The 22,903-nt window shown below is 41.0% G+C and overlaps 1 protein-coding gene across 1 annotated transcript; it reads right to left on the bottom strand.

The window, feature by feature from the left end:
- On the bottom strand, positions 1 to 22,501 carry STT3A (STT3 oligosaccharyltransferase complex catalytic subunit A). Its single transcript, XM_040255814.1, has 18 exons — positions 22,421 to 22,501; positions 20,208 to 20,334; positions 19,274 to 19,334; positions 16,822 to 16,943; positions 16,296 to 16,441; positions 14,682 to 14,772; positions 13,428 to 13,534; positions 12,608 to 12,772; positions 11,199 to 11,379; positions 10,235 to 10,390; positions 9,216 to 9,307; positions 8,388 to 8,543; positions 7,932 to 8,120; positions 6,854 to 6,970; positions 6,635 to 6,737; positions 3,665 to 3,853; positions 2,738 to 2,853; positions 1 to 1,806 (listed from the first exon to the last, which is right to left on the bottom strand). Exons 2-18 carry the CDS (start codon positions 20,293 to 20,295, stop codon positions 1,768 to 1,770), a joined length of 2,118 nt encoding a protein of 705 aa, XP_040111748.1. The 5' UTR covers positions 20,296 to 20,334; positions 22,421 to 22,501; the 3' UTR covers positions 1 to 1,767.
- Positions 22,502 to 22,903: the final 402 nt, after the last annotated feature.

The following is a 22,903-nucleotide window of genomic DNA, read 5'->3' as shown; positions in this document are numbered from 1 at the left end:
TAAAGCAAGTTATTTAATGATATGGAGGTAAGTAATGTGAGAATCAGCAGAGTGAAAGTACCTGAACCTTTGAGTACTTCTGAGGGGCGCTGAAAACAGTGTTGTCTCTTTTTAGAATTAATGTTTTTTTACACTCAGTTCACTTTAACAGTGGAAATTACAAGTAATTAAAAATATATATATATAGCTTCGTGTACTCTAGAAAGTAACAAAATCATAAGAGCAGCAAGTGCAGTGATAAAGGGTTATCATCCTTACAGAGGAAAACACTAATGATCTCTGGTATTACTCCCATTGGTTTAAAAAAAAAAAAAACAACACAATAAAAAAAACCACCTTAGAACAACCTCTTCCACTAGGAAGGAATTCTGTATATAAATCAAGTCATGTATTTCCATACAGTAAGTCAAATCTTAACATCAGTTCTAAATCTCACCCACAATTGAAGCACCTGGTTCATAAACTGGCTTGGAAGGCTGCTTCCTGGGTACACAGGTAGACCTGAGCATACCTTTAGGAACACCATTTTGACTTATCTGAACGTCATGTCATTGCTCCTATTTCTTAAACAGGTAACAGTAAAGAGTTACCTTTTTTTTTTTCCCAACTAACTAAGGGTTTATATACATCACTGATGTAAGTCTTAAAATACCCTAGTATAACTGAACATAAGGCTGTTTGTCCTGACATTAAATATGATGGGACTCCTGTGCGTTCTGTAACTAACTTGGCAAGGCCTTCAAAACCAGATCTCAGAGCTTCTTAGTAAGATGTAATAATGAAGAGGCTGAGACGAAGGGACAAAAGCAGCTCACCTTTAGGTAAAACCAACAGGCTGAGTGCACAAGCTCAAGGATACTAGCAGAGACATGGACTATATACCATGGATGAGTGAGAGTGCTGAAAAGCGAGATTTCAAATAGATATGTATGGTTACAAGTCAGCTAATTCGAGAACACCTACTGACCATCAAGTTCTATACATACATTGGAAGAGTGTCTTCCTTTCCATTGAGAACACTGTACTGTTTGCCTTAAGTCTTCAAAACTATTGATTTAGTCTCCCTGAATGTACTACTGCTCAAAGATAAAAACACACAAAAATACCTAGTGTGATCAGGTCTGGGTAGTCACCTCCTGTCCCTTGTAGTCAAAGCACCGCTAAGGACAAGCGATGTTGAACAGAGACATGATGGCAACACAGCTGCCTTTCCTGCCCAGAAATGGCACTCCTCTGGTCCCGTGAACTTAATATTCATTCAGTAAATGCTTAATGAGCACCCACTATGTGCAAGGCATTGGGCTAGGTGCTGCAGTTTTTGAAATGACAAAATTGTTTGTATATGTAGGATCGGCTAGTCCTTGATAGTTTTCCTGATTTGAGAGAAAGAGAATGACAGAATGCCCCATACATGGCTCATTTAGAGAGTTAAGACCACAGATGAGGTCTGCTCTCTGTCCTTCTACCAGCCTGGCATAAACTTTAGGCTTCCTCAAATCAGTTATAAGTCAAAACAAATAAGGCACATTTAAAAAAAATTCCCCCCTTTAATTGACCAAAGTAAAGCCATGACATTTCATTTGGTAACCTGCTCAGAATTATAAAGATCACTCCATTTGGCCCAGCCCACACTGCCCAGGGCAAAACCTCCAGAAAATTCTAATCTCGTCGCGCTCTGTTCTTATAAACTGCATATTTTTTAAACTGTCTTCAGCGCCCTAAATGGGACGCACTCAGTGCGAAGCAGATCAGAACCAGACGTAACATTTATGTTCTTGACAAGCCTCGATTATCCAGGTCCTTCACCTGCAACACAAAGGTATCAGTTTAACGTATACAATCAGGTCAGCACGGGAGAGCTCTACTGAGTTGGGTTCACCCAGACAGGAAGGGCTTACCCTGGATTCTGCTCCCTGGTTTGGCTCTGGTATGAGACTAGCTATTCTCTGCTGGGCTTCTCAGGGTACCTTGTGAGGAGCTGTGTAAATGATCTATCCTCCAAATACAGCAAAGGTTCTCAACCTTTTCTTATGTAAGAGATATAACACACTTATGTGACTGAGCGCTAAAGAACTGATGCTTTTGAACTGTGGTGTTGGAGAAGAATCTTGAGAGTCTCTTGGACTGCAAGGAAATCCAACCAATCCATCCTAAAGGAGATCAGTCCTGGGTGTTCACTGGAGGGACTGATATTGAAGCTGTAACTCTAATACTTTGGCCATCTGATGCGAAGAGCTGACTCGTTTGAAAAGACCCTGATGCTGGGAAAGATTGAGGGTGGGAGGAGAAGGGGACGACAGAGGATGAGATGGTTGGATGGCATCACTGACTCAATGGACATGAGTTTGGGTGGACTCTAGGAGTTGGTAATGGACAGGGAGGCCTGGCGTGCTGTGGTCCATGGACACGACTGAGTGACTGAACTGAACTGATGTGACTCTCTGTGCCATAAATTCTTCAGTGGGAGAGAAGAAAACATAGTTCAAACAACACACACACTCTCCTACTACCTCCCTCAAGCCTGATAATCACTAAAACAGATCAAGCCTAACTCCAACTGGGAAAATATCACTGCAACCACTGCCAGAACGACAGCAGACTGGGGTGTCTACTAAGAACAATCTAAAAGAAAAATTCCAAGCAGGCTATTTTTCAGACACAGAAATACCCCTATTTTAGAAATACGTGGCCTATTTTTAAGCACTAGAGCTGCTGTCACAGTGTAACACCTGCTCACCTTGTATATCCTGACCAGCCAATGTTCTGTGGTGTATGCTTCTTCTAGGACATCAAGCTCGAAGTCTTTATTCCCAATCTCAGCATTCCGGACACGGTCATAGCCTAGTGGACGCTCTAGAAAGGGAGAAAAAAAGACGATAAATTTCTTTCTACAGTGCTCATTTCCTAAGGAAACAGTAAGTCCATGTGGTAAATCATCCCACTGGAATGTTACTCCCTAGCATGCAGTTTGTGTAAAGAGTAGGGCCTACAAAAAAGGACATCAGTCAGGAAGGGCAAATTGAGTGCTATCCTAACTCACATCTTCCTCAAGATGGTGCTTGGCAGAGTCCACGGAGGTTATCTCTTCTAAAAGACAGAGGCCTGACCTCCAAGCACCTCTATTCCTGAGGACTACCACCCAGGACCTCTGGGACACACCAGTAACCCTTCCATGGGACAGAGAACTTTCCAGATGTCAGAGGCCTGCATCCACAAAACAGTCCCAATTGCAGAACCAAGAAATTGTGAGTCAGAAGGAAGACTTAACCTAAGCACATTCCTTTCAATTTATCTGAAGAGATGTAAAGTCCTTTATCATACTCTATTCTCTTTCATAATCCTTTCTCCAGTATAACACCTTTTACTGAGAGGTAATAAAAAGTAATGAATAAAAGCACAGACTTTTCTAGAGCCAGACTGCCTGAGTTTAACCTGACTCAGCACTAGTTACAGGACCGTGTGCAGTTAAGGAACCTATCTGTACCTCAATTTCATCACATATAAAATGGGAATAATATTAGCATCAATCTTTTGGACTGCTGTAAGGATTACATGAATTAGTAGAAATAGAGCATTTAGAGCAGTGCCTAGAATATAAAAAATATCCTGTATGTGTTAGCTACTACTCTTCTTACTGTTGTTAAGGTTCTCAGGAATCACTTACTGGCTTCTGTGTAAACCTGTCCAAATCGGTAGTAACACATCTTATACATAAGGCAGTTGAGCAGCACTGGAGAGCCCTCACGGTCCACACGGAACTCCCCAGTTGGAGTATAATAATCGTGCTCCTTGATGTGCTTCCCTGTATCTGTGCTCCCTCCAATCCGGACCATCCACAGAAATTTGTTGATGTCTAGAAAAAGAAAAAACTGCTTTATCACCAAGGTAGCTACAGCTAAATCACATAATGAAAATTCACTATTTCTAATACTTTCCTAATGGCATACAGTACCATATAACTCTAAAGTTATAAAAATAAGAAAGCTACTAATGAGCGTTGTGATGAGGGTGAAAGAAGAGAGTGAAAAAGCTGGATTAAAACTCAGCATTCAAAAAACTAACATCATGGCATCTGGTCCCATCACTTCATGGCAAATAGATGGGAAAAAAGTAGAAGTGACAGATTTTATTCTCCTGAGCTTCAAAATCACTGCTCATGGTAACTGCAGCCATGAAATTAAAAGATGCTTGCTCCTTGGAAAGCTGTGACAAACCTAGATAGTGTATTAAAAAGCAGAGACATCACTTTGTTGACAAAGGTTTGTATAGTCAAAGCTATGGTTTTTCCAGTAGTCATGTAAGGATGTAAGAGTTGTACCATAAAGAAGGCTGAGTGCTGAAGAATTGAAGCTTTTGCACTGGGACGCTGGAGAAGACTTGAGACTCCTTTGGACAGCATGGAGATCAAACCAGTCTATCCTAAAGGAAATCAGTCCTGAATACTCATTGGAAGGACTGCTGCTGAAGCTGAAACTCCAATACTTTGGCCACCTGATGTGAAGAGCTGACTCACTGGAAAAGACCATGACGCTGGGAGAGATTGAGGGCAGGAGGAGAAGGGGGCGAAAAAGGATGAGATGGTTGGATAGCGTCACCAACTTAATGGACATGAGTCTGAGCAAACTCCAGAAGACAGTGAAGGACAAGGGAAGCCTGGTATGCCCTACAGTCAACGGGTCGCAAAAACTCAGACACCACTGAGCAACCGAGCATGCACGCAGGTAGATCAGAACTACAATGAGGCATCACCACATACCTGCTAGAATGACTCTTGTCAAAAAGATAAAAGTCATGTTGGTAAAGATGCTAAATAAAGGGAATCCTTGTGCACTGCTGGTCGTAATCTAAATTGGTACAGACACTATAGGGGTCAGTAGGTAGTTCCTCAAAAAATTCAAAATAGAACCACCATGTGATCCAGAAATCCCATTTCTTGGGATATATACCCAGAAGAATTGAAATCACTATTCCCAAGAGAAATCAGTATTCACTGCAGCATTACTCAAAATAAATAAGATATGGAAATAACCTCAGTCTATCAACAGATGACCTAATAAGAAAATGTGGTAGACAGATATATATATGTCTCATGGAATACTAAAGATTTCAGGGAACCATCTATTTCTACCACCTATGGGTATACATTCACATATATAAAAATATATATGCATACAAACACATAAGCACACAAACATACATACAAAAAAAACTTTTTGTACTATTTGCATATATTATTATTATCAATAAGAAAAAAACCTAGAGTCACATATAACCAAATAGTGCTGAAGCAATTGTTTGTGAAAGTGCAAGTCTACGGGAACACATCCCGGCTATTGTCATTCCTCCTCTGCCTGTACAAGACACACATAGAAACTAGTCTTACTACATTAGACTGACACTTTATACATTCTATCCAGGTGAATCTGGTAAGTCTGTCCATATCAGAAGCCAGATATAATCTAAAATTTGAACATCTCTAACAAGCAACCATTATAGTCAAAGAAAATTAAGATAGAAATAAGAGGTAATTATTAACTGCAGGAAGACAAGTTATTCTAGATAAGAATGTTTAACCAAGGTGTACAGGTTGACTCAGCAGTACACAGTACTTATTTAGTCATGATTGTGAAAACGCTTTATCTGGATTTAACCAAGAACTGATCATTAACTCTACTGAGAAGATGCAAGATGGAAAGGGGGAGAGGGAAATACAGAGAACTAAATTCCTTATCTAGTATAAGAAGTTGATATAGGGTATCTAAAATGATCGATCTGTGAATAGAATATACATATTATTTAGAAATATGAATATAAGTAAATAACTGAAGGAATAATTTTCCTGGGAACTGATATTATAAGGTGGTTTAGAACCAGAGGACTACCATTTTTATTATAAACTTTCAGAAGTGTTTAACCTTTTAAAGTTGAAACAGGTATGGCTTTAAGTTTTTCAAGGTTTTTTTGAGGCAGAGAACTATATTTGGATGATTCTTCTAACCACAGGATTTGCTAGTAATTATAAGGAACATGGTTAACATATGCCATATATATGTATATACACACACACACACATACGAGAAACATTTTAAGTTGGGAGATGATTCTATGGCTTAAACCCACTAAAAAATGCTAATTCTTAAGCTCATTCTCAGAGGCCTTATGTTCTTTATTGTTCACTGCTTGTGGAACTATTCCTAGGTCTTCAGACAATTATAGCATGCCATACTTACATGGAGCTTCCCTGGAGGCTCATGGTAAAGAATATGCCTGCAATGCAGGGGACTCGGTTCAATCCCGGGGTTGGGAAGATCCCCTGCAGGAGGAAATGGCTACCCACTCCAGTATTCTTGCCTGGAGAATCCCATGGACAGAAGAGCGCGGCAGGCTACAGTCCATAGGGTCACAAGGAGTCAGACATGACTGAAGTGACTAACACTTTCACTTTTACTTGCATGAGAATTCTTTACATCTACTTCCTACTTGTTTGAAACAAAAATCAAAATAACCAAACCTCAAGTTGCAAATATGTATCAACTAAGAAAATATGTCGATAAGATTAGTAAAAGGATAGAAAAGTAGGAGATTCATCTAGTTTTCTTAGCCTTGTAGCTAGAAATATAATCAAGTTCATTACCATCTGAAGAATACCCAGTGAGGCCTCCGAAAATGACCAGTACGTAGCTGACATCAAGCTCCCTCATGATCTCATAGGCTTTTTCTTCTGTGGATGCCATTGCCTGGAAAAACACATGCACATTTCTCAGAGCAAAATTCCAGGCCATATGATCCCTCGTGGAGAAGTATTTCCATGAGACCCTGTGCATCAAATACTCAAATGACCCCTTCACCTTACCTGGCCTACTCGAGATATATGGGTATTATTCCATGTGTTATTATCCACTAAAATCGTCCGATTCGCCATAGCTGTAATCTGGTAGCCATAATCCCACCATGACATGACCTTCGCATCCTGAAAAGAAGAATGAGAAACAGAAATTACAAGTGTCTCACCAACTCCAAAAATCAAATACTAGGAGTGGAAGGGCATCTGACAGGAATTCACATACAGCTAATTAACATCTTTACAGAATCAGTTCAGTTCAGTTCAGTCACTCAACGGTGTCTGACTCTTTGCAGAATAATGCATGCCTAACAAGAAAATAAATCTTGGCACCTGGTCCTACCTTTGTATACCATAATGAAATCTCAATGCAAATTATACAATCCAGCATTACCAATACTTTCATTCCAGATAATCTTATAAAAATAAACATACTGGCATGGGAGGTGTAGGGAGCTGTGTAATATTTCCAAATAAACAGCTTGGTGTCATCAGAGAAATGATCATCATAAAAAATGATCAGAAACAATATCACAAAAATCAGTTCCTATAAAGAAAGGAGCTGGAGGTGGGAGGGGATAAATCGCAGGATATGATGAATAAAGAAAAAGAAATTCTTATAAGAAATTCTTATAAGAATCTAACTCACAATCGCCAATCTCAGTAGCTACTGGAAAGGAAATGCTCCAAAGGTATAGACCAAAATATTAAAAAGTGGTTATCATTAGGTGATCCTTTATAGAAAATTTGTGTCTTTTTCGCTTCTGTTTTCTGATTTTTCTACAATAAACATGCATTACTTACTGTTAACCTTTCTCTTTTATAACTGGGATGGCCTACCTCACAAGAATATCACCATGCTGTCAATACAAGTGTCCAAGCAGAGTGCAGATAATCTGAACCAGGAAGGGCTGCTACAGAAGACATCCTAACTTGAGTGGAGGCTGACCTTTAAGGTCCATTCAATACCAGGTTCTATAGTTCCAATTTCTCCAAGCTTTCTACCATCTAAAACCTACTTGATTCACTATAACAGCAAATGTCTTTCCCTTCTTCCTACCCCACAGTCCCACACCTCCCACGTTTTCACCTCTGGAGTATTGTGACGAAGCCAATAGTACGCTTCTCGGAAATCATCAAAAATGATCCTACTGCCATCTCCACCACGGGCAGACAGCACGATGGAGGGAGAAGAGTAGGCCTCGCTGGTCACCCAGGTCGAATGAAAGGTGTAGGTGATGAGAAAGAAAGCCATGACCAGTATCATGCCACTCGCCACCTAGACAAGGAAGAATTGTGTCACAGACCAAATTACATTCACAATAGCACAGAACAGCTTCTTACAGACAGTCAATGATTTAGAAAAAATGAGCCAAAATAAGTCAGAGGCTGTATTAATTAATTCTGACCTCTGGTGACAGTGCTCCACTTTACGCCCCCTCACTCAAAAAAACCCCCCCAGATGCTCGCACATCGGCATGCACATACACGCCCGCGCGCACAGCACACGCAGTTCCCCCAGCCTGTTCTGTGTGTTGCTTCTCACTTCATTCTTAATAGGGTAAGTAGAATCCTGCTGTTTCTTGCTCTTCTTGTCTTGTCGACTTATGTCCAAATTCTTCATGTAAGTGGACAGCACCTGAGAGACTCCAATGCCAGAAAGAATGCACATAACAGGCGCCAACACCAGCATCAGACGCACCTAAGAAAACAGGAAGCAAGATCACAATCTAATCGGTGTTTTACAAATTACAGATTTCAACCTATTAGTAGATGATGACCTCTGTTTAGGGGTTTTCAACAAACATGGTCTGTCAATGGAACAGAACAAAATAGGAAAGAAAATACTTGACACATCTAAAATAGAAGTTATGTGGGTTTTTAAAGTTTTTTTTCTTTCCCAGTTCTACATGTACGAATGTATGTACATCTTGAGTAATGATAGGCTATAAAAAGTATTTCTTAATTGCGGTTTGGAATCAAAAAAGTCTGAGAAGCACTGTCTTAACTGCAATATATAAAATCTCTCCTCTCTTTTAACAACCTGGCACTTAGCACCCAAGCCTTTAAGAAAAAAACATCATGTCCCTTTTTGAGACTCCAGCAAGAACGGGGAAGGAACCTGCACAGGGCCTCTCCTTGACACAAGGGTATGAATCCAAGAAAGGTGGGCCTCACAATCAGAAAATGTGAGTACCCTGTACATTCCCGAACAAGGTCAACACCAGTGAGCAGCTTTACCACTCAGCCCCTCAAGTGCGCAGAAGGAAGCCTCTGCACAATTGTCAGCACTGAATCCTCCCATGCCGGGGGAAGAAGAAAACCCCCAGAGTCAAGGATGGAAAGGTTCACCAGGACTGAGGGCATTCCTCACCATTACAGCTGAAAAGTACATGCTGGTCACACCATACATGATGATGAAAATCCGGGCATCAGACAGGTTGCTAAAGCAGTAATAGAGACCAACTACAAAAATAAAGGGAAAAAAGAAGTGAAGAGCTGGAAAAACAATCAGACACCTGCAAAGATGTTACTATGGTACTCTAAAATAGCATAAAATCTGAAACCACCTAAATGTCCAACATAAAGGAGGTATTTAACTATAGAATATTTATAAAACAGAAAAAAACACATTAATTAAAATATTGCTGCGGAAGTTTATGGACCATTTGCCACCTTCTTTACATACCTCTGTACTTAAAAAATTAACAAATGCTGTATCTTAAACACTATTTCACTGACATATTCCTAAATAACATAAATTATGATTATAAAATTTTAAAAGTCAGGAGAAAAACTCTATCATCTGACTTTTAATCAGTAAACAACTGGATGAATATACATTCCAAGTGTTAACAGGAGCAACAGGTGTGTGGTGAGAACTCCTGAAACTTTAATATTTATCTCTATTTATATAAAAGACAACTTATTTTCATAGTAAGAAAAAATATAAAGTTATTTCAATTAAAAAAAAAAGTTCCCTACCAGTGGTAAATTGTTATCTCTGAACTAGCCAGAAGGTAAATTAGATGGAGAGGCTTTACAATCAGCTACGCCTACTGTCAAAATACTATCAAGAAGATAAAAGGAGTCAGGGATGAGGGGTTGGGTACATTAGAAGTACTAAAAAAAAAAAAATCTGAATTAGGGTTGAATTTTATAATACAACTGAACAGAAAACTGTGAGACTCTGAACTTGAGAGTAGGTGCAATTGTTCAACTGATTTCCATTCTGCTTCAAATATTAGAAAAACATGTTTAGCCATTGTCTGTACCACATAACTACACAGGCAAAAAACAAAAACAATACAAATATAAGGATGGGGGTATTTTACTTATTTTGAATCAAATAATTCTTACAAAGAAGACCACTTTGGAACAAGGCAGACAGACCTGGAAACATGAAGACAAGGAGCTGCAGGTCGAAATAGTATGAGGACCAGGTCGTAGGCTGATGCTCAGACACAGAGGCGATGATGGGGATGTTGTTCTTAGCGTAGGAAGGGTCCAACAGCGAGTAGAAACGCCCCGTCCAGGGAGATATTTTTCCTGGCAGCAAAGAGGCAACAAATATTTCACAGTTACTTCTGAAACAAAATAATATCTGATCCTAACTAATCAGAACTTTCCATTTTAATAAGATTCTCTGAGACAAAGCAAGACTAGGTTTTTGTCTAAATGTCACGAATACTTTGAGAATTTCACTGATTCCTTTCTTTCAAATTTGAGAGTACTTATGTCAGCACAGTCAGCAGAATAAAGTCAGGCTGTATGTAAACTCAGAGAAGGAAGGTGGAAATGCTTCCCGGAAGGGTTAGACTAAACCTGGTCAAACCAAGGCCAATGCTATAAACTAAGTCAGGCCGTCCTCCAGTGTTGCTCTGAATTAGACAATACAGAGTCCTGGGCAAAATCAAATTAGACTCTGAGACATCTACGTGAGGAAAATGTGCCATGCTAACCAAACTAAACAAGACATAGCTCTGTCATTTAGGATTAGATGAAGTCACATTGTAGGGCAAATAATGTTAGGATTTCTCTTACCCTACGAATATACCAATAAGAAAGAAAAGGACAGAAGAAAAAAAGAGAAAGATAAGCATGGTAAATACAGTTCTGTTACCAAGCGTGAATCTTCTGAGATTAAATACTGACCTAATAAGATCTTCTTTCTATACTGAATCCAAATACTGGCTGACAAATGGATTGAATGTATAATATGAATTTAATATGCATGAAATCAAGAAAAATGGGAGAAAAAGAATGCATCTTCCTGTGGTCAGGAAATAACCCATGTTTTTTGGAGTTTGTGCTATGTTCATACCCATTTACACTTAATACTAAAAGCCTTTCCTACCTGTCAGCATGAGGAGAGCTCCAATGGTGAGAAGGACAAAGCCCACCAGGGAGATGACACTTCGGAAAAGAACTTCAAATTGCTGTGGATTCAACTTGCTGCGTAGATAATCCACAAAGGCGTGAATCTGGCAGAGACCAAAGACCCCAAAGGCTGCCATGTGCTCTGATGAAAGGACAGGCTGTAGGTGAAAGCAGATGTGTGAGAATATCAGGAAAACAACGGGTCCAGCCTTGACCTGAATTATCCGGACCAAGTTCAGACCAAAGGGTCCAATGAGTTCTGATGCTACCCAGGAATTAGGGCCAATCCAGGGGAGGGTCCAATTCACCTGCCACATTTCCACAGAATACCTAGAGTCCAAAGTATACCATACTCTTATCAATATCACATGTCTGGCCTTTGCTCAGGCTATTTCTTGAGTCTTGACTGTAATTTTCTCATTTTCCCAAAATTTGCATTCATTAAAATTCCCATCATTCAAGGCCCCAAGCAAATACTATTGCCTCCTACTCTGCCAAGCTAAAATCCATCGCTCTCCTCTATATCTACACACCTTGGATCTCTCCTGTAACTTAGACAAACAGTTCTCAAACTCTACCAGGCAGCATAATCACGGTAGAGTGAAGAGGGGGTGTTTAGAAACAGACAGCTGAGCCCCACCACCAGAGCTTCTGAAACTCAGTAAATTCAAATCCTGAATTTGCATTTCTAATGTATTCCCTGATGCTGCTGAGCCTGCTGGTCCAGGACTACATTTCTAGGACCACTACATCACAGAGAGCTACATGGGTGTCTTTCCTAGCAAGACTTCCTTAAGGACCAGGATCACATCTTTACTTTTTACATTTCCCAGTTATTAGCAAATTGCACATTGTAGGGGATGAGCAAAGAAATACCTGCGGAGCTGAATAAGGGTTCCACTTTTCATAAGAATTTTACATGAAAAATCACACATATCGCATCATTACTCTGATTTAATAGCTGTCTCTTAACCCGATGGAGTAATGTGGTTAAAAGGTCTATGTTCTGCTTCCTAAAGGACTTAATTACTTGGCCCCATTAACAAGTTCAGGGGTCATTACTACTGAATGGGATCATTCACATTAAGAAGGACTGAAAAAGATAACTGTGATCACTCACATCAACTCAGTTCTACCAAAATATCTCTGCTTCTCCCCAAACTTAAGCTAACTTAAGAGCAATTAAACTACATGAACAAATATTAACATTCTCAGGGGGCAGACTTTATTGACCAATGATTCTGCTGTTTCAGTTAACACAAGCAGTCCAAGGTCAGACCTGTAAGTTTCAACATCCTCAACAGAATCCAAGATAAATCAATTTAGTTGGAGATGATTAGGAAAAAAGTGGAAGAAACTAAAAGCTCCACTCAGTCTAGGGCTTACCTGGAAACCCACAAAGGAGATCTGCATGGAAAGAATGGTGCCCAGGCAGTAGACAGTACAGTACGCCACGTAGATCCGGTGGGAGAAACGTCCTGTGAGCATCAGCACTAGTACATGAAGGGGGATCAAGTTGATCAAGAACACGTAACCTCCCCAGGAAGAGACCTAGGACAGGATGAAAAGGGACACTTCCTCTCAGCACTCCTCCTTGTTACCTGTGACCTTTTTAAAGAACACCTATTTATGGTAACCAAAACCTTTATTAATGCCAAGTGGTTTAAACAGTTTAAGTAACTGACTTCTTTAAACAGGAAAATCCAATTAAACCCACTACTGTAACTCAGTCCTCTGTTCTACATGGCTCCTGTCATTGTGATCACAAAAGGCCCCTAACCCTCAGCGTTAATCTGGATACGACCTACTATTAGGTCACATGGAGGATTTAGGGATACATGCAAAATGTGGGCAAGCAGAAACAGTTAAAGGAAGAAGTCTCAGGGTTAACGAAAAACTGAACAGAAAAAAATATGTGTTAGGAAAGGAAAAATTTAAGGGAAACATATCAGAAAAGAGAGCTGGCCAACCAATATTATCCATAAGAAATACAGTATCTGGAGACCTCTAAAAATTAAAAAAAATTTCCTCTATCTTATCATCTGCCTGCCTTGGGTTAGGCTTTGTATGGACACAAAAGACAATAAAGCTTCTGTCCTCTGCTCTATGGTCTCAAACCCCAAGAGCTACTTCCAATTTACATCAGTTGATCCCAACAGGTATGCAGACAGAGAGAGACTCCTGGAAGAAGGGAGTGAAGAGTTACCATGTAGAAGTAAGCAAGGGCACACTTTGCTGCCCAGTAGATGGAACCAGTCTTGACTGCTTTGATCCACATGTAATAGGTAAGCAGCATGCAAAAGATGGCAATCCCTGCAGAAAGAACACAAAATTCAATAGAAGGCCACACTGGGATATTAAATACTGATCTCCAACAAACTCCCTGCATATCTCAGACTTACAACCCATTAACAGTGTAATTACATCTCTTTGTCTTAGTTTCTGGCAAAAGAAAAAAAGAGTCCTATATAATAGTGTCTACTTCATAAACGTGTCATAAAGACAAATTTAACCATTGCATGTAAAGCACTTGCAACAGAATCTAGCCTGCAGCAAGCACTCAGTGTTAGTCATTATTGCTACTGTTCTTTTCAGGCACTGAACCTGCTATTTGAGTCCTAATGATATCCCGTACTATCAAGCACCACCCTGCTTCTACGTCTTACCACAAGCTGGTCTTTATGCCCTGACTGCCTCTCTCCTTAATATTTGCCTAATGAAGTTCCAACTTCAGGGCCCAGTTCAAACACAACTTCTTCTAAAAAGCCTTCCCTGATCCCCACATCTGAATCTCTTCTCTCACTGCGTTCCCAAAGTACTCTGTTCATACTTCTCTCATAGCATACAATACTATCTGCCCATTAGATTTATTTTTATAGGTCTGCATTAATAGATTATGGGCTAAATTATTGTGTTCATTATCTATCTCTGTAATTCCTTAACTATAAGCCAATACTCTTATTCATTAACTATTTCTGTAATACCTAACACTGTTTTACCAATAACATTCAATAAATACAGAGTGATTTGGAAATAAGTCAATAAAAGTCGTTATGGTTTTAAGAATATCCATTCCTTTCATCTAAAATAAAGCAAATGATTACAGTGTTAAAACATTCAACCCTGGAGCTTGGTGGGCTACAGTAAATGAGACTGCAAAAGAATCAGACACTACTGAGTGAATAAACAATAACAAAAACCCATCCAACCCTAAAACCTAACTCTACTTTTAGGAATACAGAGATGAGCCGGAGGCCTTATTTAAGGAAAATTACCAGCTACCTTTCTAGAGAAAATGAGAGAGAGAATATAAACTTAACAGTCTGAGGTCCCTTCCTGCCCACTTCTAATCTTCTCACCCAGACACCATTTTTGCTATTGCTAAATAGCAGATTTGAACCCAGATTCTATTACCCTTCACAGAGCTCTACTGGATAATAAGGTGAACTTTAAGTCGTACCTTCATTATCGTAGGAGCCAGCCACAGACCGGGAGATATAGCCAGGAACCACAGCAATCATGGCGGCAGCAAGAAGCCCAGCTCCTGCATCCTGTAAGACAAGAGGGGTAACAGGAAGTCAACACCAATAGAGCTGTGGGAGAAGAGAGGATCCACTAGTCCAATCTGCTTCTACAGGGCCCAGAGAATAGTTCAACACTTTGCAAAGGAGATGTGATGCTAGAAATGCTTGCAGCACAAGAATGTTACACACTTCACAAGCAGTTCCCTCCCTGCCATGGTACTAAGTCTGAAACTGAGCATAAATGTGCTAAGAACAGACAAATCATGAAATCAGTCAGATGCTGCCCCAGAACGGGCGGCTGGGTTGGAGTACCCCCAGATTTGAGTTCCCCCCAACAATATCTGCACACCACAGGAACACCAGTTACACCCCTAAAAGCTATGCAAGCATACACAAAGGAAGACCTAAGTATTTGAGCTAAAAGGTCAACAAACAGAGGTGATAATCTACAGTGGACTGAAGACGCCAGCTTAGATAATAGAGCTGGAATATTCCGAGTCAATCTGTGAACTCGGGAAAGAGGAAAAACAAAATATAACTCACACACCGCAAGAGGAAGGACCTGTCTGTTGATAAGACTCAAATCTGGAACAGGGCAGCAAGGAGAAGGATGAAAGAGCTTTCAAACTAAACTCAAGTTTCCCAAGCCCTCCAACTGGTTTAGCACCTCTCAGTTATCTCCCTGACACCACAGCCACAAAGAATAACATCCCAGGAGCCAGGGTCAGCAAGGCAGAAACCTGGGGAACGAGAGACCATATCACAGACTCTAATTACAAGAGCCAAGTGGTTTCAGAATTTTAAAATAAATGTTTCTTTAAAAATCAAAAATAATTGTTAAGCTAAGTGTCCATTTCCAATAGGAAGAACTAACTGTTTTGGAACATATCTTGTAGCTATTTTTTCTCTCCCTTAGATTGTGAGGGATACTAGATTCAAAATCTAAATCTCACTTTAAATATTTTTTTCCCAGGACTTCCTTGGTGGCCTGGTGGGTAAGAATCCACCTGCCAATGCAGCGGACACAGGTCAGATCCCTGGTCCAGGAAGAGTCACGCGCTGCAGGGCAAGTGAGCCCGTGCGCCACCATCACAGAGCCTGTGCTCCAGGGCCCTCAAGCCACAACCACTGCAGCCCATGCACCTAGAGCCCAGGCTCTGCGTTAAGAGACGCCGCCACGAACAGGCAGGCCCCTCTCGCCATCTGCACGAAGCAATGGAGACCCACTGCAGCCAAAAATAAAGACAGCCAAAAAAAGAAAAAAGGCAGTCCTGTGACGAGTAAACTAACACAAAAATTCTTTTTCCATATACAGCAATTTATATTTGACCTTCAAACATTCCCTTATATGGACAAACAGTTGTTAACGATAAGACACCACATATTCTAGGGAGGGACTGGGATGAAACTAGCAATTCGGCTCAACAAAAGCTGTCTTTATCCCCTAGCTCCCTGCCCTTCTTAAGCTCTCAGTCCCCCACCCTTTAGCATCTACTAGAGAGGTTCAACAGCATCCATTCCCAAGACTCCTGTCACCCCAAATCCTTCACCTTGAGCTCTTTGGTAAGGTGGTACGTGACGATGGTGGTGAAGGAAGAGAAGAGAGGGGCCAGGAACACACAGACATTCCGAATGTCGATGGTGATGTGGAAAAAATGGAGGACATGGTAGATTGCAGCAGAGGTGATCATTAAGCCTGCAACAGGAAGAAGAGAGGCCAACAGGTTATCCTCCAAAGACAAAGAACGTAAGGGAAAGAGAAAGGGAAAATCCAAGTTATTAATACTGTGATTACACAGGTCTCAACAACCCACCAGGAACACTAATAGCAGCTGCAGGAGGCCTATAAATTTCCATCCTGTGGATTCAATCAGAAGTCCAGAATTTATGAAACGCTACCCACCCCCACTCTCTCATACACATTCTCCCTTCTATATAGGATCTACTTTTAGGAATCTGTAATCAGAATGAAATTACAAGTGTCACAAAACAAAGATATTAGAAATAAAACACACTGTTCCATATCATACAAATAAGCTACTGCTGTAAGGAAAAGAAAAATCCTGTTCCCCTCACCTGGGTAAATTGTTCCTCCAATGATTCGTCCCAAAGGGTACCAGGCCCGGTCATCAAACCAGTTATGGAATTTATAAAATCCCTCCTCAGCCAGGAACCGGGTGGTACGATAATTAAAGTACCTGCAGCAAGACAGTGAAGAACTGTGTCTGCTCCTCCCCACACCCAAGTATTTGCCCCAGTGTGCAGTGAATCTGGCTCCTCGGGTTACACCACTGAGGAACTTCTTATTACTCCAATCAAAGTCAGTTTGGTACCCAGAAGTATTTGAAGCAGGAAAATCACTTCACATTACCACAAGTCTCCTCATTTGCAGCTCCATGTTTGTCTCAGTTAAAGCGCTGCTTCTCTCGTAAGGAAACGCAACTGGAGGCTAATTAAACAAAGGACACTTCACCAGGCTGGCATGTAGTAGGCATCAGCCCCAGCCAGAAGATTCAAGCACTCAGAAGACAGGACAGCTGAGATGTGGGCACCAATAGATTTGACTCTTTTCAAGTGACAGCGACACACAAAAGAACATTTTCCATAACACACACGAGGACACACGGGTAACTTCAAGTGAGGAGCATCTCTAAAGATGTGGGTGGAACACCAGATGCAGGATGAACATTTTTTAGTCTACTCCATAACACACACGTCTTAATGAGTATTTAAATTTGTAATCAGATCTACTCATGTTGTTATTTAAAATAGTTCTGAATGCCACCTACATGGTAGCATAAAAATAAAAATTACGTGAGAAGTATTTGATACAAAATGCTTAGAGTTATACACAAAAAAACACAGTTCTATAGGCTCAAGCTATGAAACCTCTTAAGTTTCTCATTTAAAAAGTAAAAAGAAAGACAAATAATATATTATGTATATAGATATAAAACTTATTATATAATTTATTTATATATATTACATATATATTAACTGTTTTATTACAAATAATAAAATATATATAAACAAATAAGTAAAATGAAAAGAACTGTTTAATCACTAAAGATGATCATGACTAACCATCTTTCCTGCCCACCTCTCTAACCCTATTTCCTCCTTGGTCAGTCAAATTTTAGCAGCTGAAGTGAGTAAAGTAGCAGATAGCATAGATATCTATCCTTCTATTTATTCTGATGAATGTTATTTGGGTAACTGTCAGGGAGACAGAAAGGATAGGGGTAGCAGGCAGTCACCAGGTGTCCTTCATCTTACGGCAGGAGTGGCAGAGAGACAGAGGAGGTACGAGTTAGCGGGAAAAGGTCTGGCCTGGGGTCACACTCTGGGCATCAGTTTCCTGCTCTGCAAAAGGAAGTGTCAAATCACATGATCTGTACATCCCTTCTGTCTCTATGACTACAGAGCAGATACTCTTGCTTTCCCTGACCATCTCATCTCAATGTTCACGAATCTGGAGGGTGTGAGAAAAAGCCCTAACATACTGGTGATCAAGAACCAAAAGAATATAAGTTATCTCATTCCTGAGGGAAAAAATTGATAATTGTATGCCTCCAAAGTCCTTTCAAATAACTACCCAAAACAATATGGCAAACTTGCGAACATATGTGGGTATTAAACTTGAATCAATGTTCCATAAGCCTAATACTCTATTTTTATGATATCAATGATGCATCAAGAATCTATGATTCTAGCTCTCTAAATTTTAAATGAAGCCTTAACGTTCAGTAATACAAGTTACTCCAGTGTCTAGAAACAGAGACAAACCTCAATTCAAATCTTGGCTCCTCGATTTACTATACATGTAACATTTATTATATGTGTAACATTTACCATACATGTAACATTTACCATATATGTAACATTTACTATACATGTGACCTTGAATGGCCTCAGCCAGCCCGGTTACATTTGTAAAAAGGGGACACTAATACCTCCATCTCATAGAGTTACTGTGAAGATTTATAGATAATCTGTACAACAGCTCTTGGAAGAGAATGAAGCTATGTAAATGTCTTTCACCTATGCCTCTTTTTAGCTAATAAAATCCCTAATCAAAATCACAACTTTAAATTTTCCTCAATGTCTTAGAACTTAACTGACAGACCCAATTTATACCACACAAATTGTTAACACAGAAAAAAAGTCATGGAGCTCAAGTTTACGACCTCTGATTTTTCTCTTGAGCCTCAAACACCCACCAGGCCCAGTCCCCTTTCCCTTAGCCTGTACCATTAAGTGTTGACCAAGCTGAGAAGTCAGACTTCTCTTAGCTTATCCAGGTCTTAAGCAATAGGTAGACATACCAGCAAGATCTCTCTCATTTTTTATAAGTTTGAGAGACTCAACTGGTCTCAAATTCCACTGGAAATGTTTCAAAAGAGGGACCATTGTAGAAATGCACAGAAAGTACATCCCCATTTACCAAGAGTTCACTGGAATTTGAATCTGAAACCCATTAACCTGAATGCTTCTTGAAGGAAATACCAGACCAAGCAAAGGTACTCACGGATCAAATTCATGGATGACACTTTCAAATCTCAAGACAGCAAAGAGACGAGTGGAGAACGCTGCACAAAACAGAGAACTAATATTTTAATGGCAATATACCATGAAAAACAATAGTAGATAGTAATGTTACACAGACAGTAGTATTATCCAGCACAGAAGTCACAGGAAATACAAAATAATGACTGAATAAAGTATTTATCCATCCCTCCCACACACAAGAAACAAGGAAGTTCATTTTCCCGTGACAATAATCCCCACATTTCCACTGAAGTAGGACACATTTAACTACTTATTATCAAGGTCTATAACAACACATTCACCTACTAGTGTTGCACCTAATTTACATGGTTATCTTCTACAAACGTTGACCTCCCCTTCCCACAACCTTACCTTTGGAGTGAACTAAGAGGTAAGGGAATCTAGACTACTTATGACTCATGAAGAGCAAGAAAAACCTAAGAAAACAGAATAAGTGCTGAAAAGACTTTCAGAAATACTGAGAAAGACTTTCAGAAAGACTTTTCAGAAATACTGGCAACTACAGAAGACAAATATCTTTTACAAAACTCAGTATCCCAGGGTCTCTGGTACCACTTTCAGATCTAAGAAAAACCAAAATTAACATAGCACGCTTCCCATTCTTTCCCAGATGATCACTAGTCCAAACTTCTACAATCCTTGTGTTTCTTTTGATTTCACAAAATTCTACTGGTTGAGAACAGTAGAAAAGAACACATTACAATCTGCTGGAAGAAAAGCAAAGCATTTAAGAAAGCCATTGTTAATTTTTTTTTTCCTTCAAAATTTTCTCCACATTACAATCTGCTGGAAGAAAAGCAAAGCATTTAAGAAAGCCATTGCTAATTTTTTTTTCCTTCAAAATTTTCTCCCTTCCATATCCTGAAGAAAGAGAGGTCCACATGCACACTCACATAACACAGCAGCCATCGACAGAATCAGAAGCTTCAGAAGTGTGTCCTGCTTCTCATAGGACAACCGCAAAAATCCCAGCTTGGTCATCTTCACATCAATGGGCGGCAACAGATGACAGTCAAATAGCTAAAATTGGAAAGCCAAGACCATGAGATATCAAACACCTTCAATTTAGCTAATTCACTTTCATATTTTATGGTGGGAGAGAACCACAGAGAAAGGAAGTAGTGAACGCACAAGAGAGGGTCAGGACTAACTGAGACCCAAGCTGAGCCTGAATTATGACCAACAGACAAGAAGTCGGCATGTCAGAGCTGTAAGTCAAGGATGGAAAGGAATGATGAGACTCCCATCACCATGACTCTGTTTCTCGGTCTTTGCAGCTACCAAGGAGCACAACTGGCAATTGTGTGCTACGACAGGAGTAAAGAAGAAACACATAAAGAAAAAGAGGGTCAGAGGAAGAGAGGCAAAGCAAACAGGAAAGACTGAAAACAGAGAGAAGAATAATTACATGGAGAAACACAGCATTTAAGATAAGGCAGGAATGTATGAAAGAAAGCAGGGAAGGAGCACAGAAGTGAAAGCAGAAGGCTGAGAAACAGAAGTCAGGACTGAATCAGCACCGTTTACATCCCTAAATTTCAGCTCCAAACTTTCTGGCTACAAGCTTCTTTCTGTTCCACATCCCAGTGGGGTTGCAGGGTCAACTAGAGCGCACGACTCTTTACCAATACAAGTAGTCATGCACTCAGGAAGGGAGGGAGAGGCACACAGACAGATCACTGCACTTTCAATCTCTTATATCACACTTTAACTGCTGCTCAAATCTACACCCACCCATCAGCTGTCTCAAAGCATCCTGTAACTGACACTGCTGATTTAAGCCATTGATCAGAGAGCCAGAACTAGATAATAATCTGGAGGGTAAAAAAAAATAAAATTTTCCTACTAAGGCCAAAAAAAAAAAGTTTGCGGCGGTGGGGGGCGGGGGGCCCGGGTGGGGGGCGGGTATTAGATTAAAATAAAATGTTGAAGGAGGGAAGTAGTCTCTAGACCATTCAGACCGTTCAGAACGGTGATCACTTCACGGACAATATTTTATCAGCACTCAGTAGGAGCATAGCTATTTCTGTTTAAAACAGCACTGCCTTCTTAAATCATAAGCCGGTCAAGGGCTAAGTGATAAAGAATATGCAACACTTAAGACTGCAGGAAAAATAAATAAAAGGAACCTGGATCCCTCCTGATCTTTTTTCAACTATTACTAGAGGAACGGAGGGAAAAAAGTAGTGTGGAAGGCATAAAGAATCATATATTCCTAGCTCCAAAAGTAAGGACTCAAGCATCTTTTTCCATAATTAACTGTCCCAGAGGAGCATTTGTACATTTATTTTTAATTATAGTCCCAACGGAAAACCATACCTTGCAATCAAAAATAAACACCTAACTCTAGGAAGTCCATAACACAGTTACATCCCTCAGGACTGTACTTGTTTTCTCCAACGTCTGAAACAGGAAAATTTACCACTATTGAGCTGATACCCAGTAGTAGGAGGCACATGCCTAGAAGACTAAGCAGAGGAAATGAGAGCACTAGACCCTTTCCTTGAAAACGGAGTAAAGAAGCTGGTAATTTAGGCCAGGATCTCAAGGGAGTTTCCATACTGTGCTCACTGATCGTGTTCGCACATCGCTTAACGGCAAAGACACTTTTCTTAAAACACTGGGCATCTGTCCTCCACTTCAACTGTGCCTGCAAAGCGCGGCGTCTTGTCTCACCCTGGTTCTAGTTCCCAACTTGCCCACACACTTCCTCATGCCTGTCCCTCCCTCCCCCATTTCTGCCCACTACCGCAGGTCCCTCCCTTCGTCTCCCATCTACCCAGAACTAAACACCTCCGGCACCCCCCGGCGCGGGACACCCCACCACGTAAGGATCCTAGGCGCCACCCCCTCCAGGACTAGTCGGCGCCAGAGCCCCATCTTTCCCACGCCCACCTGGCCTAAGTGCACGACCCATCCCAGACCCTCACATCCTTCCATTCCCCCACACTACGTCCCACGCCCCCTCCTCTGCAAGGCCCCAGACTGTGCCTGCGCCCACGGCCGCCGCCATGAAAGCCGCACCTCCTGCGCTTCGCTCAGTCCCACCAACGCCTTGGACTGCACCTGCCGCTAATCCTCAAGTTACATCCCAAGGCCTTCTCACCTGACCGGCGTTCCTCAGGAATCCGCTCGCCTCCCTCTGCCATCTGTTCAACGGTGCACCCAACCCTGGCAGCGCCAGGTCCGCCTCCCGAACTGCTCCCCATTGGCTAGTTCAGGTACAATCCGACACTTGAAGAGAGCGATAGGGTTCTAGAACTGTCTGTCAGACTCGGAGGCGTGAACGCAGCCGCACTCCCACGTTTTAACTGGACAATACAGATATCACTCAGTAGCCGGAAGGCGGGACTTCGCCCAACTGCCCAGCCGTGATAGGCCGGCTCTTCAGAGCCGGAGCGCGGAAAGAACACGCTGGGAGCAGTTTGGTTGAGGGAAGAGCAGTGACGTGTCGGTCTGCGGACCGCGAAGGAGTCGCGGGCGGAAGATACGGCGCGTTTAGCCCAGTCCCGTGACAAGAAGCGGAAACGACGCAAAGGCCTAGGCCGAAACTGCAAATCCCCAAAAGCTGCACTGAGATCGTCCGCTT

The sequence above is a fragment of the Oryx dammah genome, unplaced genomic scaffold, assembly GCF_014754425.2.
Source record: "Oryx dammah isolate SB20612 unplaced genomic scaffold, SCBI_Odam_1.1 HiC_scaffold_15, whole genome shotgun sequence".
NCBI classification, from domain to species: Eukaryota; Metazoa; Chordata; class Mammalia; order Artiodactyla; family Bovidae; genus Oryx; species Oryx dammah.
This window is presented reverse-complemented; position numbering and strand designations above follow the sequence as displayed.